We start from the raw sequence: 27,061 nt of genomic DNA, 5'->3' as shown, positions 1-27,061 counted from the left end.
AATAAGGAGAAGCAAGCTGTTTGGAGTTTGTTTCCAATATATAACTTAGATTTGAGGTCTGTCGGGTTTCGTGCATTTATGCCCCTGACCTCACCTTTGCTGGGCATCTCTTGAGCACCTAAGATAGCTCCAGTGCCTTACAAGCATGGGGAATGGGAAGGGGAGGGATGAAAGCAGAAGCCTGGTATCCAAAGCTAAGTAAGAAATTCAAGTCTCCTAATACCCGATGCATGGATTGGATGCCGAGTCAAGCCAGTTCAGCTCCCCGAAGATGGCTAGGTAAAGAATAAAGGTCAAATCTAAAGCATATTTAAGTCAATACATGCCTTAACTGTAAAGGGCTTTGGATGAGGCTCAGCCTTCCTTCACAAGCAATGGTAACCAAAGAGCCGTGATTCTGCAATGCATCAAAGATCCTGAAAGACTGATGTCTTTCCAGCTGGCACACTAAGCTGAGGAAGGTAGAGGACTGGTGCTGCCACCTTCATGTTCACATCTGGCAGGAGTCCGTCCCCTGATTTGCTTTTTCATATACCGGAGGAGCTATTTGGCCTTGGTTCTTCCATTAAAAACTGTGAAGAGAGAAAGCTCGGAGAAATCGAGGATTACTGCCCCGGAAGCAAGCAAGCCCCCGTTTGGTTTTCACAGGCCCCTGGACCCGGAGGTTGTGAGATGCCATCACCCTCTTGTGAAGCATTTTGCAGTGTGTTCAGTTATGTAACAACTTTAAGGGTAAGTTTTGTTTGACTTTTACTTAATGCTCAGCTTCTATTGGGCAACCGGGAATCTTGATCCCTTGGGAGACTGCTTAAAACACTTTCTTTTGGACGCTGCTCTGTAAAAGCTGCACAGCGGTTCCCAGGACAGTGGTTTTTGAGCCAATTTTGCCTTTTGTTTTTGTTTTCACTTTTCAGGCTGAAGTTTCCACATAGTCTCCTGGCCAAAGGCAATTTGATTTTGGTTTATAACCTGAGCAAGGACTATTCCATTAATTTTGTTTATATAAAAAAATGTGTGTTTACTCCTAGCATGTGGAACAAAATTCTTGCACCTTTTAACAGCTCCACAGCTAAAAAAGCAAGTGTACAAATTCAGTATGCATATCGTCCTCTCTGAGATTTGTTCTAGCATTACTCGGAGACAGTAAGTTAATAGGAGTCCTATGTTTACAAGGAGGTCATGGACATTTATGGAATGCCCATGAATGCATGAACTGGCTTCACTTTTATGTAACTGTATAGATCTTTTTTTTTTTCGGGCTTGCACAATGCATATGTAGGAACTTTTTTAGTCAAGAAGGAAAGGAGCTAGTTGAACTGCGCTTCTTTTTGGACCAGTGAACGGTTATATCAATTGTAAAACAGGTTCCTCTGCTCGTTTGACTTCGGTAGGTTCATGCGTTTGAAGGAAGACTTCAATGAACGGGAGGTTGCAGGAGCCAGCTGTGTGAGCAGCCTCTCCCATGGAGCGGTGCTCGGGACTGTGCATGAAACTTTCCGTCCCAGGCAGGCCTGGCCGCAAGCCTGCCAGAAAAACAGGGGCAGCGAGCCAGTTTGTTTTTAACAAAACAAAGTTATGCAATATCATTTAGTTCTGACATGTTCCCAATATGCAGCAAATGAAGAACTCACTAAATACAGTATATCTCTGGCCATATCATTTGAATATAACTCGTTTCCATGACAACCTCCGCTTAACAGCTTGGCTGATATGAAGTCATTCCTAGATGAGGGAGCTTTTGCCAAAAGCATTGGGATTCAACACTTTAATATCATGTTTTAGGTTTTAAAAACCATTTATTTAAGCCTCTGGAAGCAAATATCAAATGAAATCCCTTCATCCTCACCTCTGCTTCGGCTCCCGGTTGATCAGTTTATCTTCCTGGGAACCTCTCAGAAGCAGCTCTTGTGTTACTTAATATGCTTCTGGAGTCCCAGGCAGTGTTTCAAGAGCAAGTGATCGTGACACCAGCGTTTGGTAGAGAAATTACATTTCATGGCTGTTTGCTCAGCCTACGAGGCAGCGCGGCAGCAGCGGCAGCAGCTGGGCACAGCAGCCAAGGCTTGTGCTCGAGCCATCCCTCAGGTCCGCGAAGGTTTAGGCTCCAACTAGCTCTGCCTCGGAGTAAAAAAGAGGAGCTTCGGCTGGAGAGAGGTCTAGCCCAACATTTCACACAGTTCATTTTGCATTGGGAGCACTGAACGAACGAAAGCTGGTTATCTATTAGATGTTTCCTAATAGGTGTCATACCTATTGCCTCGGAAATAGCTGTGGAACACTTCCAGCATGGAAATAAATATGACTGCTCATACGGTGCTTGTTCCCTTCCTGCCTCCCAAGCGCTACATTGCATTAGAATATAGCTAAAATAGCCTAATGCTCTCCTAATGTTCCTCATGTACGCAGGCATTGCAGCCACCACAGCGATGGGACACAGCTGTCAGCGGGAGAAGGGATGGTGCTGATGGTTTTGAGAAGCACTCTGCCCCTCTGAGCCGCCACTGCTTTGCATCACGGGGATTCCCCGCGGGGGGCTATGGAAAAAGCTACCGCAACAGGCAAATAACATTGCAAGCCCATGCGACGTACCAGTTGCTGTCAAGATTTTGGGATCAGCAAGGATTATAAGAGTAGGGATTTAAATCTCAAGTAAAATCATGGAAAGAGTTATGAAGTATTCATTGTTTCTTCTGGCTATAATGTGCCTGCTTCAGCTCTAATTAGCCCCAGCGTGGAGCGACTCTGGCCTCTGCTGTGGCAAAGAGTTTGAGGTGCTTGAAACTGGGTGCAGGAAAGCAGTGCTAGGAGCACACAGAATAGGGCACAACAGTATTTCCCACTCCACTTTTTTTTTTTTTTTTCCCCCCAGCAGTTGTTAGCTGGGAAAATTTCAGCTGTTACCCATCTGAAATCAGCTGAGCTCATCTGCCGCCTGACTCCTGCTCTCGACCACACAGCCCTGCTTTATAAGAGCTTTTCATGGCCTGACTCGGTTCACTAACTTGGCAGAAAATTCTCTCTTTACTCAGAGAACTCTGCAAGCAGAAGGAGGACGTGGCTGGGAGAAGGAGTAAGGAATGGAGCCAGGCACGCCTTCTGCCGTGGTGAGCTTTAAATCAACTCATCTCACCTTTGTGCCATCTTGCAGTACAGGACTATACTGTAACACAGTTTGTTTGTGGTAAATTTGCTTTCAGAAGGTACAAAAACACAGGTGATGGCATCACCAGGGTTTCTTTAAAAAGAAACCTTCCAGATATATGGCAAATATCAATAAAATAAATGTTTAGTTAAAGCCCTATCAATATCTCTCTAAAGGTTCTAGTAATTTCCTGGGATTGTTAGTCTCTGAACTGTTTTTATTCAAGGTGTGCTGGCAGCTTGAGGTGGCTAAGCAGAGTCAGGAGGTTGTTCTCACCATCATTTTGCCTTGCGAGATCCATCTCAGGAGACTTGTTTTTGCCTCTGTGTCACGACTTCTTAGAAATCTCTGTAGGCAAAGGATATGCTAATTCCATGCATCCTGTGACTGCCTTCCTCCACAACCAGATTAATTTACTGTTAGTTGAGATTCCCGCAATGTACCTTGTGCCACTGTGAAGCCTGGTATTTACTGATGTAAACAAGAAATAAACGGAGGCTTTACACGTCTCATTTTGGAATAATGATACAGGCTCTGCCGCCTGGTACTCGCTCCGCGTCTCGGAGGCGTGGGGGTTGTACTACTTTATTGTTCCTTGCAGCTCGGATTGTTTATAACAGAATAATTTGTTTTCAACCTGAGCTATAATCTTTTAAATGATGAGCAGCTCTCTAATAATGCAATCTGGAGGTTTTCACTGAAGCGTGTGGTTCCCGTCAGAGGCAGGTGCAGGATTCAAAGTTAGTTAGTTTTTGTAACATACTGTAGTGGGTTTGGCCTTATTTCCACAGTGATGCTGCTACGTATCCAAAAATTAATACTTTGCTGGCAGCCTCAGCAGGGGACACCAAAAATGTATTAGGTGTGGAGGCTGCCAACGGCAGTCACGGAGGCAAGATGTGGCCCTTCAGGGTCGTAAGAAATTAGCACTCTCCTCCTCTCCTCCTGTCTTCTCCAGCTCTTCTGAGGAAATCTGTGCCTAGATACAGCCATTTATTGTGGTGTGTTTTGTTGTTTTTTTTTTTCCCCAGGATTAACATTTTTGGTGGGCTCACCATTAAAATAGAGAGGGAAAGCTTGGAGTGGGCATACCAATGAATTTTTAGATTCCAAGCTCTCCCAAATGGTCATTATCTTGCCTTCTATTTAAAGAGTAAATTAAATTGCAAGAGATGGTGCAACTGGTTTCCCAGATCTTATTTAATTTGGCTTAGCAGTTAGCATTTTCCATCTGCACAACATAATCATTAACTTCTTTTGTTTCTTCATTGTCACTGTACAGACTGCTTTTTATGGGTGATCTCTGCCCTTTCTTACTGTTAGATTTTTGTTTCTTTAAAGGCGTGTGTCTTTATTGATTTTTTTTTTCTTTTAGGATGAAGTGTATATAAAATTATTCATCCTACTATAAATGTGCTTGCAAGGAAACCTATGTGATTCATGGTCTTTGATCCTGCTATCACTTATGTGGGTATTTAACTTTACTGCTGTGCATAGTCACACCAGGGAGAACCTTAATTTAAAAAATACTATTATAAATATAACGTGAGTTTTTTTAGCACATGTCCACGCTGGATTATGAGGAACATCTCCCTATAAAACCAAGCACGTAAATTAAATAGGCTGTAGAGAAGATGAGAAGACAGATTATGCCCCCTGCCTTACGTCTGGAAAGGCTCATTGTTGCGCTATAGTCTTCATCCATGGTCAGTTTGCATGATACTCATCCTTTCGTTTTGTGAACGTGTCAGGGTTTTGCATCCTAAAGCTTGGATTTTTAAGAGAGATTTAGTTTTCTGGTCAGCATTGCCAAGCCAAAGTGAGCCTGAAGGTTATTGCTGTCAGAAAGGCAGCCCCAGAGCCAAGGTTATTGCTGTCAGAAAGGAAGCCCCAGACCCTCAACAGCTCTGGGGTGGGCTCAGTGCGTGCAGGGAAGGGGCTGCTGGGCTCTGGGGTGGGCTCAGTGCGTGCAGGGAAGGGGCTGCTGGGCTCTGGGGTGGGTTTGGTGCGCGCAGAGAGGGGGCTGCTCGGCTCTGGGGTGGGTTTGGTGCGCGCAGAGAGGGGGCTGCTCGGCTCTGGGGTGGGTTTGGTGCGCGCAGAGAGGGGGCTGCTCGGCTCTGGGGTGGGTTTGGTGCGCGCAGAGAGGGGGCTGCTCGGCTCTGGGGTGGGTTTGGTGCGCGCAGAGAGGGGGCTGCTCGGCTCTGGGGTGGGTTTGGTGCGCGCAGAGAGGGGGCTGCTCGGCTCTGGGGTGGGTTTGGTGCGCGCAGAGAGGGGGCTGCTCGGCTCTGGGGTGGGTTTGGTGCGCGCAGAGAGGGGGCTGCTCGGCTCTGGGGTGGGTTTGGTGCGCGCAGAGAGGGGGCTGCTCAGCTCTGGGGTGGGTTTGGTGCGCGCAGAGAGGGGGCTGCTCGGCTCTGGGGTGGGTTTGGTGCGCGCAGAGAGGGGGCTGCTCGGCTCTGGGGTGGGTTTGGTGCGCGCAGAGAGGGGGCTGCTCTGCTCTGGGGTGGGTTTGGTGCGCGCAGAGAGGGGGCTGCTCTGCTCTGGGGTGGGTTTGGTGCGCGCAGAGAGGGGGCTGCTGGGCTCTGGGGTGGGTTTGGTGCGCGCAGAGAGGGGGCTGCTCTGCTCTGGGGTGGGTTTGGTGCGCGCAGAGAGGGGGCTGCTGGGCTCTGGGGTGGGTTTGGTGCGTGCAGAGAGGGGGCTGCTCGGCTCTGGGGTGGGTTTGGTGTGCGCAGAGAGGGGGCTGCTGGGCTCTGGGGTGGGTTTGGTGCGCGCAGAGAGGGGGCTGCTCGGCTCTGGGGTGGGTTTGGTGCGCGCAGAGAGGGGGCTGCTGGGCTCTGGGGTGGGTTTGGTGCGCGCAGAGAGGGGGCTGCTGGGCTCTGGGGTGGGTTTGGTGTGCGCAGAGAGGGGGCTGCTCTGCTCTGGGGTGGGTTTGGTGCGCGCAGAGAGGGGGCTGCTGGGCTCTGGGGTGGGTTTGGTGCGCGCAGAGAGGGGGCTGCTGGGCTCTGGGGTGGGTTTGGTGCGCGCAGAGAGGGGGCTGCTGGGCTCTGGGGTGGGTTTGGTGCGTGCAGAGAGGGGGCTGCTCGGCTCTGGGGTGGGTTTGGTGCGCGCAGAGAGGGGGCTGCTGGGCTCTGGGGTGGGTTTGGTGCGTGCAGAGAGGGGGCTGCTCGGCTCTGGGGTGGGTTTGGTGTGCGCAGAGAGGGGGCTGCTCTGCTCTGGGGTGGGTTTGGTGCGCGCAGAGAGGGGGCTGCTCGGCTCTGGGGTGGGTTTGGTGCGCGCAGAGAGGGGGCTGCTCGGCTCTGGGGTGGGTTTGGTGCGCGCAGAGAGGGGGCTGCTCGGCTCTGGGGTGGGTTTGGTGCGCGCAGAGAGGGGGCTGCTCGGCTCTGGGGTGGGTTTGGTGCGCGCAGAGAGGGGGCTGCTCTGCTCTGGGCTGGGTTTGGTGCGCGCAGAGAGGGGGCTGCTCTGCTCTGGGCTGGGTTTGGTGCGCGCAGAGAGGGGGCTGCTCTGCTCTGGGCTGGGTTTGGTGCGCGCAGAGAGGGGGCTGCTCTGCTCTGGGCTGGGTTTGGTGTGCGCAGAGAGGGGGCTGCTGGGCTCTGGGCTGGGTTTGGTGAGGCCAGGGAAGGGTCCGGGAGCAGCATGCTCGGCGCGGGACGGTGGCATCGTGCACCCCCTGCCCACCCAAACGCCTCATGGCCGTGGGCCCCGCACAGGCCTGACGGGGCTGCCCGAGGCTTCCCCTGTGCTGTGCCCCCCAGGCGGGGGGACAGGGCTGAGCCCCAGCGAGGGGCCCGGCTCAGAGCCCCTTTCCCGAGCCACCCGCGCCCTCAGGCGGGCCCTGGCCGTGTCCATTGCTGTGTGCGGCTCCCTCACCCCGCTGTCCCCTCGCCTGAAATCCCCCCGTTCCCCCGATTTGGCCCGGCGTGTCTGCCCCTGCCCGCGTCCCGCTCGCCCCCTCCACCCCTCTCCCAGCGTCCCTCCCCTCGCCCGGCTCCCTCTTCCCCGTCCCCCCCGCCGTTCTCCGCAGCGTCCCTTGTCCCCTCCCCGCCTCCCGGCCCGCCCCTCGCCCCCCCGCCCGGCCGGGGAGATGGCGCTCAGCCCCCCCGAGCGGGAGGCGGCGGGCGGCCGGGGCGGGCAAGCGGCCGAGCCGGGGGGGCTACCGCTCCACTCGCCCTGGACCTTCTGGCTGGACAAGTGAGTGGGGCCGGGGGGCTGCGGGAGGCGCTGCGGGACGCACCGGGCCGGGCGGGGAGCTTGAAGGTGGTGGTGGTTGGGGGGGGGGGTGTTGGGGTGGGGGCACCCAAAAAATCCGTCTGTGGAAAGCATGGCTGCTCCTTCGCAGCTTTGCTCGCCCAGCAGGTTGGACAGCGGGAAATCGCCCGGTGGTGCGAGGGACCCGGGGTGATGCCGCTCCCCATCGGCGGGGAAGCCAGGGGAAGCCTTCGCGCTCCCTGGGACGATCGTGCCTACAGCGCTGTCGGTTTTGTCGTTCGGCGGCCGCACATCGCTTCAGGCAACGTCGGCGGTGGTTGGAACTCTAAATTTAGCCCCGAGGCTTGCCAGCCCCGGGAATAGAAGGCTAAAGGTTAGGCTGCTGCGGTGTTCGTGCATGGCTGGGCCATCCCCGATGCCCCTGCGGACGGACCGAGTCCCGCCGACCCCGCCGCGACACGGCCGGTTCTATAACTCAAAACTCAGGTGTGACTCCTGTGGGTGATGGCTTCTCAAAATCTGAAGCGATCTGGTTGGAAGGATTAGCTGAAATGTATTGATTAAGTGCGGCGTTCGTCTGGTCGCGTTGCATTTCAGGTGCTTGAAGTTTTTCGTCTAATGGTCACGGAAGGCTGCCGCAAAGGGAGCTCGCCCTCCCCGATGCGTACAGCTGGGCATAGGGAAGAAGTACCAATGCCAAAACTGAAACAGAATGTTTAAAACCAGAATTTGATACTGTTTTTCCTAGCCTGTATCTTCTGGCATCTTGTTTTTAATCTTCCGCATCTCCGTTTTCTCAATTTGCTGTTGTATTTCTCCTCTCCCCCTCGCCACCAGAAGGAAAGTTCTCTCCTTTATAAGCCCTTCTGCCACTGAACATACTGCCTCATACTACTGGTAAAATTCTTTTTTCTTTTTTTTTTTTTTTGTTTTCACTAACTTGTCAACTCATGACAGAGAAATAGAAAGAAACTGTTGACAGCACACAAATATTCTCAAGTCCTGCAAATCAAATCGTATAAATAACCCCACAAATTATTTCTGGTTAATCCTTTTTGAACTCATGAGGTAGTTATGGCTGGGTTCAGGATCTGAGTTGTGTTTTCTATTTGTTTGTTTGTTTTTAAAAAAGTACCCTTTGGACTGCTGTTGAAGCAAGCTGCCATCCAGATCTGTTGTTTACACAAGCCATGTGGAGGTAGACACGTCTATCTCTTAAAATCAATGTCAGAAGTTAAAATCCACTTCAAGTTCCTGAGTTGCATCATGATATCTTTTTTTTTTCCTAAGTCTTGGAATTTAGACTCTTAAAATTGTTATTCTACAGATTTTTTTTTTTCTTCTTTCTGATCACATATAAGTGCATTTAATTAGGTAGTATTGTTGTTCCTTAACTTATAAAACCAGGAGTGTGTGTATAAGGAAAAAAAAAAAAGTGGGATCATATATACACAAAACTGTGTTTTGTTTACCAGCAACAGCGATAGGATAATGGCAGGAATAAGAATGACAGCAACCAAGGCATGCTTCGTAAATCTAAAAACCATTTAAAGCATTAAAAAGCACACAAGGGATGCAGCCATGAACTTAATTTACCGCAGTGTGTGGAGGTTCATGTCCCTCTACAGAGTTCCACGGAAGCGGCTGTGACATTTATCGGTACACCCACGCAGGTTTGATGGAGGGATCGCTGCTTAGGCTTGTATAGGGTGGACTTTCCGTAGAAGATAACCGCAGGCACTTTTTAAACTTGCTTTAGTAACACAGTGTGGAGCAGTGATGTTTCCTCGTGACAAGGTATTGATTTTTGACTGCTACTACCTTTTACCCTGTACTTGGACTGAAAAGCAGGAAGAAGTGATGCTTAAGCATAAATAGATGTTGAGGTGGATATGGCGTTATCTCTTGCTATTAAATTACTGTGAGAGAGATCCATGACACACACTCTAACATCTCCAAAATGTATCTTTTCATTAAGTCACACTTAAAATAAATATCCATCGGCTAAGCAGTACTTACAGCAACTAGTGCTACGCTACCAAGGGATTCCCTTGGGGCTCATGACCTTGCTTTTATCGTAGTGTCACTCGATACATCTCCTGCTTTAGAAGTAAAAGCCTTTGTTTTATTTACATCAGCACTTGTTTCTGCGAATGCCTTGGCACAGGCTTAACATCTGGAGGCTGGGATCCTGTGACCGGGTTCTGGTTCATTGCCATTATCTCACACGTGTCACGGGGCATCAGCATTTCCCGTAAGTGCTAAGCCTTTCTTGGTATGTATGTCTGAAATAGTAACCATCTGATATTGCTCCCTCGTATCTTACCCCATATATGCTTTAGGAAAGTGAGCATGATGACAGCGTTCAGGAGAATATTATTCACCAGTTTGACAAATAAGATCCCATCTGTGATCTTCAAATGTTCACGGGTCAGCAGTTTCAGAGAAGCTGTCAGGTGTTTTTCACTGAAGAGGTTTCCTTTTTAACTCTTAAAATGTTTTAAGGTCCTGTGCTGAAAGTTTTGAAACCAGGGGTTTAGATCTGCTGTTTCATTTGTCCATTCTGCAGGTTTCCAAGTTCATCCCTACGTGTCTCATTCATGGTACTTTCGCACGCAGTGACGTTACGGCGCGTGGGGAATTTCAGCAGGTCTTGCAGATGCCTTTGGTGCCACCTTGGGAAGCTGATCTGTGCTGGTGGCTCTTCGCATTCGTGCTTATCTCAGTGAGGCTCTGCTTTGGTGCGGGGTCCTGCTTATAATGGCCTCCGGCTTTGAAATGAAAGGGTGCCTTTCTAGTTTTTGCTACACTGTGTAGTCTTTCGGTTTTTTTACAACAAGGTGTCAATATTCAGTGCATCACTGAATATAACAAATTAAAAACAAGGATTGCAAATCTGGTCACTATATTCATGTTGTGTAGCGTGCTTGACACAGGGATCACACAAAAGGAGAAGGCAAGTGGAATGACCATCAAAGGCTGGGATGTCCTGGGTAACAAACCGCGTTAGGCATGTGAAATCATCCCTTAATGGCATTTGGGGTTGTGGATCTGGGTGCGATCTTTGTGTAAATAAAAAGCTGTGAAGCTGATTATGCTTTTTGATGTACACATGGACATGATGCAAATATCCTACTTTGTAAACCTTGCCAATCGTGACTGGCATTTGGTCTGGGTATGGTATGCCATCTTATGTTTAATGCTGCACCAAGTAAGCCTTTCCCTACCAAAAGAACAGAGAGAACATGCTAGTACTAGTAGCTGTCTGATTTTTTTTTTTCAGCCTCAAGACAAGAAGCCTGAGGCTTCCTCAGTGGTAGTGGCTTTCGGTCCAATGTGTGTGTGCACACGCAATAATGAAAATGTTGCACGTCCTTGCAAAAAGACCTCTCTTGAAGATTTAACTGCATCTGAGCTGCCAGCATTGCTGACAGACCGCTCTCAGTCAACAGCGAGAAAAATACCAGGACCCTTTTATAAAATCAGTGCTATTGGAAATTGAGCACAGATCACACAAAAGCCTAGTACGGAACTCTCATTTCTAGATAAACCTCGTCAAAATGCCCTCGCTTCCATGGTCTGGGTGTGCAGCAGCACGGATGGTGGTACAGGATCACGGCCTGCCTGCCTTGTCTTCTTCCCTGACTTCTAAGTGCTTTTTAGGTAATTTTGTTTCCATTGCAAGAATAGTTTAACTCTTCTGTATCTTTCTGAGAGGAAGAATATGCTTATAAACATTGTCAAGTGTAATGCGAAGTTATTAGTCTACTCCAGGAAAATGAAAATATTCTTCCATAAACATACTATCCTTATGTGTTGATTTTTCTCTCTGCATGTTATACTGATGAGTTCTATATAAATAAAGTTTAGTAGAGAAATTCTGATAACTGAACCATTTTCATAATAATTGTGAATCTTCATAACTGAACACATCAGATATTTGAAACGAAACTTAATAATTTCCTTTCTTCCCTATAGCAAAATCTTATTTATCTAGGATCATCTATTTCATCTATTAAAGCTTATGAGTAGGTGGCTTACAATGAAAAATGATGGTTAATATTATAAGAATGTTCAACCCGGTAAATGCATTTTGACAGGCTTTGATGGCTTGAAATCAGTCTTTGTATTCAGAGTGGATTACCGGATTTATTTAGTTGCCACAGCATGTTTTTGAGTTTATGCTCTGTAAGTAAATATTTTGCTTATTTATACCAAAAGCAATTGTGGCTAAGTACTTACAGGGGTATTTTCAAAAGTGCTCGGCAGCTTTTAAAGCTCCCGCTAAAGCTGCGATTAAATTCCCACTGGAACACAAAGGCCAGTGTCAGCACATATGAAAAAAACTTTTATCCTTAATTCTTTGCAGGGAAACAGAAGAGCTACAGTTCAGCATCAGACATTAACATAAGCACAACCACCTGGAGGTTTAGTCACGGATAAAACAATGGAATTTATCTTTGCATCCTTTGTTCTTTATTCGTGCTGGAATAATGACGGAGCAGTGAAGCAAGCTGGCATTAGGATTCAGTTCCCGTGGGTTATTCCTGCTTCCACGTGCCACTTCTAACTGATGCCCCTGCAGTTTACTGTGAGATGTGGTGCAGTGGGTCTGGCCTGCTTAGGCAACTCAATTATTCCTGGTATTGCACTAAAATTTCTCCCATAAACATGCTGAAGACGCAGAAAAGTGGTATCACAGGGCGCCAATACAGGCAGAGCAGGAGAACTGTTGAGTATTTTATGTGCAGGCTCTGCGTGGGGAACCCAGATGTGCCTTTGTAGGTGGTGTGGCGACAGACCGCCTACGTCCATCCCCAGAAGAGCTGTTGGTGCGGGGCTGGTGCTGTGACCCAGCGGGGAGGACCTGTCCCCTCCTCTTAGTGTCCTCGTCGGGATTTGCAGGGCCTCTTGAGTTACCTGGAAATGAATTGCTCACCATGGCAATAATTGACAGTTCAGTATGGCGTATCGGACTAATTTTATTGTTGATAGCAGCAAAATCATCCAAAAGGGAGGGATCTTGTAATGGCTTCACTTTAAGGGTCAGTATTTGCAGGGTTCCTGTTTTGTGGGAGCGTGTGTATTGAGGCTTTTCAGCAAAGTACACCACCATCTTCCTACTCCTAGCTTGTAGTGTGTTTTTTGGAAGAGTTATAGAAATAGGAATTTCTACACGTTTCTTCATTTGGAACTCGTCTGCCATTTCTGCAAACTTAATCTAAATTTATTGTGTACTCAGTTAAATAAAAATCACGATTTCACGGGTTTCAAGGCACAAAAACCACTCGGTTGTCATTTGTGCTGATCTGCTGAGTTTATGGATGGCTATCGCGGAATCACTGTGGTTCAGATTTGTCAGCAGTCTGTAATTTTGCAGGAAATTCTGAGATTTTTCCTTCTGTCTGTCTGATTAAAATACTGTCTCTGCCTTATATGCGTCCATTAAACCAAATTTGTGCAGGTGTAATTTCTGCAGCAAATGATCCTGAACTTTTAAATTGATGCATGTCGTCATTTTCTCACTTGTAGTCCCTTCAATATTTTCTTTTTTTAATAAAAAAGTTTGGGGGTTCATGCTCTTACTTATAAATCAATGACACTTTCCAGAGCTGGGTGAAAGGCTGAAATAATGCCGTGTAATCTTGTGGGCATGGAGCACTTGCCAGGCAGGTTACTAGAAGTAAATGGTCACTCACCTTAACTTTTAAAACAGACAATTTGCTGCTCGGTTGGTGTTTTCTGCCAGCTGGTCACATAGTTCCTCTGGAAAATGTTATTTGCAACTATCAAAATTAACCATTTTATGACCTTGGAGTGGAATATTCTGTCTGACTGTCTTAGCTGCTCTTTTAAATGGCATTGAATTTGCTAAATGGCTGCCATGATTATCTAGATAACCTTTGAAGGCTATTGTTAGAGAATAGATTTTAATCTTTTATTTGAATAGAGCTTACTATCACGGCATCTCCGTGGCAGTATCAGTGTGAGTATAGAGAGCGATGATACTATACGTTGTGCAACAAAGTTAACCCCATATATATTAGCAAACTGGCAGAAATAGTGCCTAAGAGGAGTGGTTTCTTGGACAGTGGTGTGAGGCACCAACAGGCAAAGTTATCTCAGGTTTTGCTTGTTTGTGTTCTATAATATACGAAAAGAAGCTTAGTAGAGAGGTGCTACTTGTGTCAGCAGCAGGCGAAAAACAAGCGGTGGTTTCTTGCAAATCCACTACGCCCAACTGACAAACACAGTTAAATCACCTGCTGAGTTTTCTGTTTTAACTTACTACTTTTATTTCCTGGTGCATTCAAAAGCCATCTGTCTGTGTTAAGTACTGCAAATTCCTATTTTTGTTCTTTAATGCTGAGTGTAGAGTGCAAAAAAAAACCCCAAAACCCAAACAACAAAACAATACAAAAAAACCCCCAACAAAACCAAACAACCCCCCACCTTACTACAATAACTCCTTTTGAGCACATTGATGAAAGGGTTTTTTGTTGTTGTTTTCAAGTTATCAGTTTTCCCGTGGGTGTTTCCATAGTTCATGAGCCACAGGACTAGAAACCGCACCATAGCGATTTCTTGGGGTTTTTTTGTTTGTTTTTATAACCTCTAGTTAAAGTGATTTTTGAAATTTGGCCATGTAACACTGTTTTCTCATCAGTTCCACCGTTGCAATGTACTCTTATGTCTAGTGATTAATGGGCAAATAGTAAAGTCGACATTAGTTTGTCTGTTCTATACTGAAAAAGTTGGGAGGGATTTCTCTGCTGGTTTTATAGGTATTTTTAAAGTAACTTATTTTGATAACCTTCACAGAACATTGGAGCTATCATTACAGTTTTGAAGATGTGATGCTGTTTCAGTAGTTTTGCATATTAAATTTCTTCCTTTACGTGAATATCTAGTTTTTGCTCCAGAGCCTGAATTACATCTGTAACAACTGAGAGTTACTTGAGTGTTTTCCTGGACATATTTCATGCTGGTCAGATGTATCAGGACAAACAGCCGTGTTGATGGGAGGGTTACTGAGATCTGATTTGCCCTTATCCTTTCTTCAGCAGGTACCTGAGCAACAACTGGTTTTTCTTCTGTTTCCTTAAATCTGCTCTGTCGCTTCCCTTTCCAGATTTAGTCATTTTACACATTTTTATTTCTTCTTCTGAGATGCAATGGGAGGTTGCTTTGTCTTTGATCTTCATTTTTTCTTTAGAAATCCTACTTCAGCTTCTGGAGGGGGGGGGCGGAATGTTTCCGGTTCTAACAAATCGAATGAGCCTGAACAATTTGGTCCTTATTCCCCTCAAATTGTGCCTGTGGGGGTGTGTACTGGGGATTGTAAGACGGGCGCTATGATGCACTATTCGCGTGGTGACAGGAGCCAGTGATGTCTGGGGATGTGGATGCACCATCCTGTGTCGCACGTGCTGAAGATTTGTGATGAAGGTTAAAAATAGAATCCTAGAATGATTTAGGTTGGAAACGGCCTTTGAGATGATGGGGTGCGGTCGGTGCTGTGTGTGCCTAAGGGGAGCCGCTCCGGATGGGAATTGGGAATAGGCAGTATGAGGGTGAGCTAGAGAAGCTAAACTGTGCCTGGTGTACATCAGTGCAATCCTGAGGTCTGGCAGTGAAACCAACCCGAGGACCTCTTGCCTTTATGGGAGTAGATGTGGCTTGAAGAAATAAGTGCTGGTGGTGGAAGAGCTGCCTCAAGTCTTGGAGGTGTCCTGTGTGTGTTGGGTTATATGGCTCACCGCGCCAGAAGGGAGAGCTGTCCTCTGGGGCTTGGTCTTCTCATCAGCCCGTATGCGTGTCCCACCCACGCAGGGATGCTGAGGAGCTTGTCGCAGGTGTGACCATGTCCCGTGAGCGCGGCGCTGTCGCGGGGGGCAAGGGAAGCCCCCGCCGGCGGCTCTGCGCCTCTGCCGCTTCATGGGCTGTGCTCCGGGTGGCGGCTGCCGAGCAAATTATCATCATTCAATACATAAACGCAGTGGATGACTCTTCTTTTTAAAAGTATGACATACCGAGAGTATCTTAAAGCGCTCAAAGTGGGTGCTGGGTTATATTAAATGCAATTAAAAAGAAATCTGGGATAGGAGCTTGCGGTCCCTCGCTGGTAGCCCTTCACATTGGAACGGCAGAACTTCTTCTGATGCCTGACAGCAGAAGGGGGTGGGGTGGCCGTTAGAAGGAACACTGTTGTTCTTGGATAAAAACTCCTAATTCACCTATTTAATCAAAATATTTTATAAAATATCTTAATTTAGTCAAAAGTATAAAAGCACTTGAATTCCTATCTTCAAATGATTCATGACAATTGGAATTTGAGTTTATTATGCAACTTTGACATGTGAATATTTCAGCTTCACACTCATGTGATTCACTTTCCCCATCCATCTCCCTTCAACCCCCTTGATAAAAGAAGCATTTTTATTAATCTCTACTTTGTTTTCAAGGTCACTTCCTGGAACAACAGCAGCTGAATGTGCATCAAATTTGAAGAAGATTTATACAGTACAAACAGTACAGGTAAGGTGTATAGCTTTGCTGTAGGAGTTGCCACACGTTACTAATGTAACTTCACACCTTAAGTTTCATTTTTCCTCATACGGATGAGTCACTGTTGCGGCTTTGCTTACCTGTGGTATGAAATGTGAGTGTTCCTGGTTGTGTGTGGTGTTACTTTGTCATTGTTTGAATTTCATTTGGCTTTCCAGACGAGGACAGGGGGAAGCATATTGGATTGATCAGGCAAGCCCCCTCTTAAGCTTCCCTGGGTTTCCACTTGTGCCTCCATTGGATTGTTATACTTGATGTCTTTTACATTTTTTTTTCCTGCCTTTTCTCCCTTTTTTTTTTTTAAATACAGAAAAAACATTATGCAAAGACTAAAAGTTATAGCTTGTGAGGTTTTTCTTCTTCTTTCTCTCCTCGAGCATGAATTTAAAAAAAAAATTCTAGCAAGCTGACTTTAATTCAGGTACTTTCAAATCATGCAATACTCGCAGCAATGAGAAATTCTGCATGTCTCTGTATTGTCTGCCAGTGCTGAGCAGTGGGCATCTCTTGCAAGTAAAATTGCATTTCTGTTTTAATACCACCATTAGCGTGAAGTGCAGGGAATTGGTATTTGTCTCACCTTAATGCTAAGCTGACTCTAGTTCACTAAATCTCTGAAATTCTAAGGTAATGCCAAAACCTCCTTTTTGAAGGAGCCCAGCCATAGTGATCTACTGAAGTTTTAAATAAGGCTTTCTCATTAACATCTGCACAACATGTTACACAGCATGAGGTATTTCTTCCCAGCTAATTGGCCTAAGAAATAAATTGGTTTCTGGAGTTCTCTGGAGGCGAGGTAATCAGTGGAAGTACTTTGGCATAAAGGATGGAGGTGTCCTGCAGACCCCTGGGAGAGGTTCCCTCTCACCTCTCCCTGTCAGCAGAATGTCCCCATCGGTTTCGCAATGAATTGACACTCTGAAGTTAAAGTTGACAACAGAAGTAGGTTTGTTTCAAAACTGGCTGCAGTGGTTCCTGTTGAAAAAAAGACAGCTTAAGACCACGGACTGGTGTACACATTGTCTGGTGTTATCCATTTTCCCACTCTGAATCTAGCCTTCATTATTTAAATGGTTAGGTTTTATTGGCTGAAAAACTTGAGGTTTTCTGCTCATTGGGTTGGGGTTTAAAATACAAAAGAACTCCTTCAGGTCCTCTGGGAAGACTCACGATCTGCATGAGGTTCTCAGAAGCCGGCAGCATGGCCCATAATGTGTCTTACTGTGCTATCATACACATAATATGATCTTCCCTGGGGCAGCAAAACCAAAATCTTCATTAACTTCCTCACTGTCCTTCATGGGCAGTAGCTAGTCAATGAGGAATGCCGGTCTGCACCACCTGAAGGATATTTGAAAACCAAAACCTTCTAAACTAAGTCCCTCGTTCGGGACACAACAACTCTCAAATATTTCCACAGTCATCTGCTGGTGTAGCTCTGCTCCTTCTGCTTCTGTTGGTAGCTGTAGGGTTTGGGCACGCAACCAGGTAAGAGTAAGGTTAAAGTTGAAATGGGTGTTTCATACCACTTTTTTGTATTTTTAATAGTCTTCCATACTTTCTTGTGGCTGGGTAATGGTAATGCCTGGTAGGTAGAATTGCCAAGGGCCACAAAATTTTATCACATAATGTTGCAATCTTTGTTTCTAAAGCTGTGCTAATGATTAAGTATTAGATAATACTTAATGAGTTGTACTAATGCTTAATATTGCATCCCTACATGTTGATGCAACATAAGTCTTTAAAAATCCTTTCTTATTTCCAGCTGTTGAATAAAGAAGAAAGGGGATTGGGATCTTTTCAATGATCCCTCCCTGTTGCTCACCACTGCTTTTGGGTGCCTTTTATCCACCCCAAACATGCATGACAGCTTCTGCTTTTGCCAGCATAAATGCTGGGAAGTAATCTGATGGTTCCTGGTAACTTCGATCTTTTAATTTCTCCCCCATTCCTGTATTAATGTGTGCATCTCAAGTTCTTTGCATCTGCAATCTACTTTTCACTGTGATCTAGACTAAGTAGTTCCATTGCTAGTTAGGCATTTAGTTCAACAGAATTAGTGTTGGTGGTGTTTTTGTAACTCAAGATGATCATAATGAAGTTTGAGACTAGTCTTAAGTGAAACAAGGTGGATATTTGATGTAAGTATATATTTTAATATGCTAAGAAAGTTTTATGTACTGGTTTGTTCTGATATGCTTAGTGTAACTCTGGTTTTGAGGACTTTTTCCTCTCTATTCCTAAGGACTTTGATTCTAAAGTAATCCACAGTTCAACTTCTTTCTACCTCCACCTTATACAGAATTGGCATCTAAAAAAAAAAGAAAAATGGTGAAACTGCAACAATTTCTTTTCAGAGCGTTTTATTATAACGTAGAAGGTGCCAGCTCTCTAGGAGCAGGATACGTAATTGCTTTAGAGAAAATGAACAAGGAAGGTAAATCTGCATGAAACTTACTCTTTTGTGTTAATGCAGCTAATATTTTTTTCTTTTTAAGGATTTCTGGAGTGTCTACAACAACATTCCCCCCGTGACAAATTTGCCTCTGAGATGTAGTTACCATTTAATGCGGGGAGAAAGACGGCCGCTTTGGTACGTATGTTATCATTAGACATTTCTGGGAGCGGGCAGTGAAAAAGCCTGAAGTGGTGAAAGGAGGCAGGTGTGGGGCAGGAGTGGCTCGTTTCTGTTGCCTGCAAATGCCTGAACTTAAGAGACCTACAAAAGAAATATCCTAAGGATCTTGTTAAGCTTAAAAGTGACTTGTACTAAAGTGTCTTTATTGACAACACAGACTGTAATTTAATTATCCACCTCTGGACATAAATGTAAGAAAGAAATTAGATTATGAACTAGAAATTAAGAAATTAAAATATGCCTCAATTTCAATTCAAGAATATGCAGAATATGTTACTTCTATTTGAGTTATTTTTTTTCTTTCCACTGAAGCTAGTGTAACAATGATGCAAATGACTGATGGTCCTTAACTGTTCTTCACCTGTGCAAAAGCGTATAAATGCACATATACCTGGGATTAAAACTAAGTTAAGGCATTATGAAGTGATTCATTGCAGCAAATTCCTACTTGATTGTAGGATAGTAATGGAATAAAGTATAAATCACTGAGGTTTCCCTTTCAGAAATTGAGTTTTGCATACCTTCTTCCTGGTGCAGGTCCGTCACATCTTAATTAGATAGCCTAAGCACTTTCTGAAGAGTTTTGATCTTTCTGGCATCATTTGCATAGACTGTGATTGGATTGGAGTCTTTAACTTGATTGTAGTATGTCTGACTGCGTGATGACTTACTACAGGGGGTTTCTGTCCTAATCTACTGAAGAAGTAAATAACTTTCTCAAGTGAAATGTATCTGAAGGTCTACATTATTGTTCTACAAATACTGTGACTGGTCGGGATAGCTAAATTGGATTTGAAAGCAATATTGGTGTCTGTGTAAATCAGCCGGGCCGTTGTGTGCAGGTCTTGATATCTTTGTAAGGATGAGTGAGAACATCTTGGGTTTGGGTTTTTCTATTTTTAGTTTTGATTTGGCAAGTGACTACTAAAGGTGTGAAATGCAAAGATCTTTTCTGAAAATACTACATTGGTTTTAAGACTGTCAAAGTAAATGCAGATGCTGTATTTTAGGAAAGGGATTGCAAGAGGTTGATCTCATGAGTAACCCGCTAACTTTTCAGTAATTGCTGCCAAGAAGCTTCTCCTCAGATTACAGTTACAGTATACTGGCTAATAGCAGCATTGTTTTTTAGGAAGAAAACCAAATTCTGAAGTAAGAATTGAGGACTGCAGGTTTTTGAAGGTGTCCTTCCAAAGTTTTCCTGCTCCTTTCCCCAGTGTTTGTCTGGATTGGTGGGAGGCCAATTGACCCTGGGGAATCTCTATAGGTCTCATACTGGGCTTAGATATTCCAAAGATAAGTTTTAGGTTATTCCTTCAACTTTGCTATTACAGAGTTTCAACAGGAAAATAGAACCCTAATTTAAAATCTTATTAAAAGAATTGTGACAGAATAAACTTGAAGCTCACAGGTTTGTACATTGTACCTTTGTCGTTATGAGGCAGTTTAATGGTTATGTCTGCCCTGACCCTGGGCAGCTTCAGCCTTTCTTTTAATAAGGACAACTAATTTCTAGCTGTCACTGAAGTGAAACGAAGTGCTCTCGTGTTCTCTTGTTAAACTGGAGAAACTTGAGAGTAGTAAGCTGCTTCTGTGAAAATATGCCAGGGTTTTTTCCAAAATAAAAGGTTACCGAAGTAAAACATAAAATTGCTTTGTGGCTTGTTCCCATATAGTTGTAGCCACTTCAAAGATGATCTGTGGTCAGGGAAAATGTAAGTATTTTCCAACACACAAAACTTAGGAAAGGGATTAGGTGTTTAGAGATACACTTCATATGAACAATGAAAGAATTATCTCTAATGTCATAGCTTGAGTCATGCTACCTGGAGTTAGTAATTGCCTTTCAAATGTTTGGGTTTTTTTTTTTTTTTTTCCTGGGAAAATTAAACCCTAAACATAGGTTTATCTAGATGTGGATTTGAATGTTTATTTTACTGATCTATTTCCCATAACCAGGGAAGAAGAAAGCAACGCCAAAGGAGGTATATGGAAAATGAAGGTCCCTAAAGAAAGTACGGTATGTTATATTGACTTTTTACTTAGACATTGTTCAGTAAGGGGGTTTCTTTAAACTCCATCTAATAAAGCTGTTGTAAAGCTTTTTAGTTCTGACATCACCCAACACAACCACCAAACACTATTTTAACGTCTGTTAACACTATTTTAACATCTATAACCTTTTACTTTAAGACAATGAGCAAAAGTTTCTTTTCAGGTAATTCCATCTCTCTTGCTTTTGATAACATTTATCGATGTATCAAGCAAATGAAGCCTGCGTTTCCATTTTGAAACACAGTATTTTATAAACACCTGTGCTCTCAAGACTGTTTGCTTACAGGCATGCAACGAAAAATATAAAAATCTTTTCATGATAATATTCTATGCTAAATTGTAGCCAGAACCTCAGTAATGCTCTTCAAAAGTCAATGCACACAGTCCAGCACAACTTGCAGAGTTTCGCTGAAATGCTCCTAAACTCTGTTAAACTCAGTAGGACTGTTTCTGCTTGGCACTGCTTGTTTGCATTTATGTACGGCTGTGCGTGGTGCTGTCACTTTCTGTAGCCAAACATGGACCAAGGCTTCATTTCCAGCGATAGCTAATCCTGTCTCATGGCTTGCTCCTACTGGAAGGGGAAGGATCTTGCTCATTCTCTCCTGATCCCTCTTGCACTGGCTCTGGTGCTTATCGGACTGTTTTGTGAGACATGCTTAATGCACTCTGATGTCACAAAAAGTCTCCTTTTTATTGTATTTTTAATTTGAGTGTATGGCCAGGAGAGTTTTTTTGATGGGCATAGGGGGTAAAGGAGAAAAGACAAGTAGGATCATCCCCTTTGGCAACAGTGAGTTGTCAGACCACCTTGTGTGCATCTTGTGAAACTGTAGTGCTGCTCAGGTTTTTTTCCCTCTTTTTTGAATTTAAAAATGTGAAAGATAAAACCTGTTCAGGCATGCCGTTGTTCTAGCCCCGCTGAAATAACTGGGTTTCTCTTTGTGCCCCTAATCAAACACATGTGAGGAACCTCTCCTGTGAACTGTCACGGAGAGGAGATTTGACCTCCTCACACATGGTGTTTATGTGTGTAAGTGTGTTCTGGATCAGGGCTTTAAACACGAAAAGTGAAGTGTCAGAAAAATGTGATAGCTTTGCAGAAGGCATTACATGCTGGAAGATGGGACTTGAAATTTCAGCCAAAAGTTAATTGATTTTTGCCTGTGGGCTTTTTTGCCTGTATGGGAATTGCAGCTTTCCCCCGCTGCAGTCCCAAGGGATCAGAAAAGACTGAAATTTTCTTTTTCCTCTTATAATCCAAGTTGTGAAGATTGTCAGAAGTAACAAGTGGTTTGGGGAGCCTGCGTTACTGGGTGGTGAATTTAGGGACCTCGGAGGCCTTGTTTTTCAGAGGCTGAATGACAGCCCCGTTTTTTGAAACGAAGGCACTTCTTGATCTCTCAAACTACGTACCACATGTCCCAGGTCACTTCTGAAAGGTTTAACTGAAGGTGAACTTCAGCCAGCTTTTAGTGCCTCTGTAAATAGCATAAATAATACCTTTATGCCTATTTCTCATTTTTGGCTTCGTTCTTCGAATCATCACATGTGTATACAGCATCTTCTTGGCTAAGATGAGCCATCGCGTACAGGCATAACTCAAGGAGATGCTAACGCTGTAGCAGCGCTCAGTGAGGCTGTGCAGGGAGGGAAATGTTTTTTTTCTAAAGATTGCTAGTCTTTCAAGTGGTATGAAAAACTGACTGACAAAATACTGACACTTAAATGTTGTTGCATGTGTACAGTGACACTTCTGTATGCCAATTTTTAATACGAAAACTAATACTTTTTAGATCCTCATAAGCCTGGTCCTGCAACTGCTTACTGCTGGATGAAGTGCTTCCTACCCTTGAGGCCATTAGGACAACTCACGGTAGCGAGCACCGCGCCTGGTAAAGAGAGTGTGCGTGGTCAGGCCCATCATCGGTGCAGGAGCCGTGCCACCGGCAGGCAAAAGGCACCGTGTCAGGCGCTGTCACGCTGACGTCTTCAACCCGCCCCGGGAGCCATCGCATGGGGTGGTCCTTCCCATAGCGCAGCTTTGTCTGATGCGTCGGATAGGATGATAATGAGTCACAGAAATCCTTTGTATTCTAAAAGATGGCTTAGGAATACTCAGGAACGCCATTAAAGCAGTTTGATAGTTTGTCATCCTCGTGGCTGCTTGCTTTTTGTTTTAACCTGGGGCGTTTGATTTGCTGGTTTTTTTAATAGTACTAAAATTCAAGCTAACTTCATGTAGCAGACATTCCTTAAAAGTAGCGTGCGAAAAAGTCATTATGGTGTTATAAACAAATACACGTGTTGATGTGGGTTTTTTTAAAAATAGATACATAAAAATATTCTGTCCCTGTAAACCCACACATTGGAGCATCACGTTGGTCCAGATGCATTTGAAGTTTTGCATGGGCTTTGGCTTAGGTGATAACAAGTGTCAAAATCAAATAACAGTGTAATTAGTCTAACAGCCAAGGCAAAGTGGCAGATAGGTTTTCCCCCCTGTTTTAATTCTCTAGCGAGCATTTGAATTTGTTGAAAGATGGACTTATTTCATAGTCAAAGCAAGTCAGAGATGATGTTTAAATATAAATCAATTTAATTTACTGGTAGGGTTTTCAGGTACTTTAAGAAAAGTGGTTAGTAATTCTTTTCTGTAGAAACAAGTGACCACAAGTGGAGCCTTACGGTCTTTTATCACAGGAAATTCTTAGGAGAAATCTACTTTCAGGCTTTACATTAACTAGCACACTCAGGATGAGTCATGGACACAGATATAGCGAAGGTAAACTTATTGTTAAATATTTAAAACATTTATTAGAACGATTCTGTATAACAGTATGTATTTTCAGCGTCTAAATTCTTGCTCCAATTGGATTGAGGAAATTAATTATATAACATGGTGCGTACTTACAATAAATACTCTTTTTTGTCTAGACAACCTCAGAAAGAGAATGTACTCAAAACTAAGCTAGCAAACCTAACTTTTAAATTAAAAAATAATAATGCAAATGTAACTTTTTTTTTTTTCCCCTCCTCCTTAGGCTGCAGTTTGGAAAGAGCTCCTGTTAGCAACTATTGGAGAGCAGTTTACAGATTGTTGTGCAGCAGGTAACTTAAAAATGATTGAGGCTAGCATGACAAATCGGGTTTGAATACAGAACATGGAAACACTGCTCAAAATGGGGTGTAGGCTGGAAAACGTATTCATACCTGTTGTCATTAAGAGGAGGACAGGGCGTTCTGACTGTTAGCACAAGACTCAAGCTCAACAGCTTGCATCCCTGGGAAGCCAGCAGGTTTTCTAGTTATTAGATATCTATCCGTTAGCCAGTATTTAAACGAGTAATATTAATTCCCCAATGACAGGATTCTGGAACCCCAAATGACACTTCTGTACAGATTGTTTGTGCTATCACTGTTGGAAGCAACTCAATTAGATAGATGCCTCCATTAGCTCTCATGGTCCCTTCTGGTTAGGAGTTGCCAGGGGAAGCGCTGGTGCAGGCGTGAAGCAGAGGGAAGCTGCGCGGTTTGCCTGTGGTGACGTTAAAAGCGCGTGGCAGGGCCATAACACAAACCTGGCTCTCCTGAATGCCAGGTTAGCGCTCTACCCAGAAGCAGTGTTTTCATTATTGCTTAAAAATACTGCTTAGGTCAAGGTAATCTTTAGTGTAATTGAATTTATATAAATATTCTTAAAATACTTTGCTGGTTTACTGGAAAACAGGCATTAATCATCCAGAAGCTCACATGTGATTTTGGTCAGAGGTAATAATTTAACGAAGTTGCTTTTAGAATAAATATCTTCACTAGGCTTGCAAGGTTGCACATTTCATTTGGAAATGGGCTCCGGGAAGGGACCGTGAATGCTAGCTGGCTTAAGACAGAGCAGCACATGGTGCTGCTTAGTCATGAAAAGCAGGTGCAGTCTGTGACCATTTAATTCGTTAGGGTTCGGTTACAGAACTGTTCCTACTTGTGGGTGAAGCGAATGCTGAACTTACTGATCCATTGGCCTAGAGGGAAGGTGTTCTGGAAGCTGTTCTGGGAGTGACTAACTTTTTGGTTCAAATGACACTTCTCCGTTGTTTCTTTTGATCATATTTACTTCTCTCCTAAGCATGAATATCCGATTAAACTGGCTGTCGCAGTGACGGTGAATATCCCGTTAGGAGCGTTCCTTCACTGCTCTATCATTCCAGAGGAAAGAATTGCGTTTCTCAGGTTCACAGAGCATTTCAGCAAAAACCTCTCAAAGAGTTTCTCTTACACCTAGCTAATGTGGTAGAGCAGGCGTATTGCAGTAGGCTGCTGCTGGTATATTCATCTTGGTGGCTTTGCTTTTTCTACAAAAGCGCTGTTGAATGAGTTTCCCAAGTAGTGTATTTCTCTCGTTGAAAGAGAGAAATTCCCAGCTTTCAGAATTGGAAGACAGAGAACACAAGCCTCAAATCCTTGAGCTGCGGGAGACATTTCTAATAGTTGCTTTTCAAAATCCTTAATGTGTGTCACTGAGTTGGTGTCAGAAAGGGAGCGCTCCCGCCCGTTATACTGATAGGGTGGTCTCGGGGTCAGTTTAAGCAAAGCTGTGACGTTCTGCTGCTTACCGAGGTAGCTTTTCCCCTTGGCCACGTGCTCCTGACACCACCTTTGCGTTATGGTTACCGACCCCTTCCTTAGGACGCACGGTGCAGCTGCGCCATGGGGGTCGCTGTTGGAGGCAGCCACCGCTCCCAGCCGCGGCGTGGCCTTAGGCTGAGCTCTCAGCTGCATCCGGAGAATTTCACGCCGAAAAGGGCTTCTTCAGCGAAGCACGGAGCTACCAACACCAGCAGCAGCGGCAGCAGCCTGCCTGTGGCTTTATTTTTTTTGTTTTTCCTTCCCCCCACCCCCGTTGCTGCCTTGACAAAATGTAAAAGGAAAAAGAGAGCAAAGTCTGGAAAAGCTGGTGTCTGATCTCCTCCAGGTGCTGTTCCTGGGGTTTGAGTTGTTTCACGCTCACCCCCCCATTTTTGCTTACAGCCATTACTCTAGGTAAATTGCCTGTAGTAGTTTATATTGCTACCCTTACTGAAGGGACTCTTGCAGTTCCCTTCTAATCAAGTATAAGAGTGCTAATAGCAAAGATGAGTAATCCTATGGCACTTTATTAAAACCACTATGAGGTAATATTTCCAATAGCTTCTATAAATACAGTGTTTGTTTCTTTCTGGAAACTACTTTGTCTGGTTTGAACATTGGTATTCTCCTCACTGGAGATGGCTCTCTTTCCTTCTGCAGTTTGTACAGCTTTTGGGCACTGTTTCATAACACATAACTATCAAATTAGACATGTCTCACTTTTAAAGTATTCCTTAATGATGCTTCCTCTTCTGTGCAGATGATGAAGTAATAGGGGTTAGCGTCAGCGTTCGTGACCGTGAAGATGTTGTGCAAGTCTGGAACGTGAATGCATCTTTAGCAAGTGAAGCAAAAGTTTTAGAAAAGATACATAAACTTCTGCCGCACACATCTTTTAAAGCAGTCTTTTATAAATGTAAGTATTTTGTACTGTTAATTTCCACCTTCGTTAGAGAAACAGGATGCCGGTGTAGAGTATTTCCATGGGACTATCCTGCCTGATTCATCATTAACCATTTGGAAACATAGCATCTCTCATTGCATTAAAATTTTGTCCCGTCAATATAAAAGTTAGCTATCATTCAGAATATATTTAGTTTAATTGTAGAATATATTTGGTTTCATGTTTAATATGACTGATTCGTAAAATGAATGAGACAAATCTCTTGATAACTCTCAAGATTACATGCCATTCAATTTAAGTATTCATTTAGAGGAACCGTTTACCGTCAGGATTTTAAGGCATCTCTTATTTTAGGCTCTATATAGATGTATTATCAGAACAGCGTATTTCCAAAGATCACTCGTTGGCATGTTGTGTCTTCCTTGACTGCTTTATACACTGTTGTCTTCTCTTTTTTTAATCTTTTCAACTCCTTGACAGAGTTTGTGTTCTTTTATTCTTTTTTCCTTCTCTCTCCCTTAGCACACAGAGAACATCGTGCTTTTGAAGGCCGACGTGGAAAACATTAAAGGCAGTCTGTGCCAAGCTCGTTTGTTGTTATTTGGTGTTTTGAGGTGGTCTGGACAAGAAGGATGGTGGAAGCTCTGCAGAAGCACTATGTGCAGTGACCCTTTTGAGTTTCTAACATTTCAAACTGGGAAAATGAGGAAAACCAGGTGCCTTGGTAAATGCTAAATGCACAAGTCATTACTTCTGCTTTGGTTGGTTGTTTTTTAATTTTTCATTGTTTCTTTAAAAAGACATTTTGGCCCCTTGTTTTTTCAATCAGGTTATATTTGTTCCTATTTCATTAAGAGAGCGGGCTTTCATTTCTTCTGTACTGTACTTAGTTAAATGCAAACGTGCACAGAGATGGTATGCTGCTTTT

General features: G+C 44.3%; 1 protein-coding gene across 1 annotated transcript; it reads left to right on the top strand.

Annotated features, from left to right (window-relative positions):
- The first annotated feature begins 7,220 nt into the window (after nt 1-7,220).
- EIF4E3 (eukaryotic translation initiation factor 4E family member 3) lies at nt 7,221-26,702 on the top strand. The gene is made up of 7 exons (XM_075714352.1): nt 7,221-7,327; nt 15,811-15,883; nt 18,412-18,506; nt 20,511-20,571; nt 23,651-23,717; nt 25,990-26,145; nt 26,656-26,702. The coding sequence occupies exons 1-7, from the start codon at nt 7,221-7,223 to the stop codon at nt 26,700-26,702; spliced, it is 606 nt and encodes a 201-aa protein (XP_075570467.1).
- The last annotated feature ends 359 nt before the right edge of the window (nt 26,703-27,061 follow it).

This window comes from Pelecanus crispus, chromosome 7, assembly GCF_030463565.1.
Source record: "Pelecanus crispus isolate bPelCri1 chromosome 7, bPelCri1.pri, whole genome shotgun sequence".
In the NCBI taxonomy this organism is placed as follows: Eukaryota; Metazoa; Chordata; class Aves; order Pelecaniformes; family Pelecanidae; genus Pelecanus; species Pelecanus crispus.
The sequence above is the reverse complement of the archived record's forward strand: the minus strand, read 5'-3'. Positions and strand labels throughout refer to the sequence as shown.

Excerpts from the sequence above, each read along its gene's own strand:
- EIF4E3 (XM_075714352.1), top strand. The coding sequence starts at position 7,221 with ATGGCGCTCAGCCCCCCCGAGCGGGAGGCGGCGGGCGGCCGGGGCGGG. Across the intron at positions 15,884-18,411 it reads ATACAGTACAAACAGTACAG|GATTTCTGGAGTGTCTACAA; the intron begins GTAAGGTGTATA and ends TTTCTTTTTAAG. Across the intron at positions 26,146-26,655 it reads TAAAGCAGTCTTTTATAAAT|CACACAGAGAACATCGTGCT; the intron begins GTAAGTATTTTG and ends TCTCTCCCTTAG.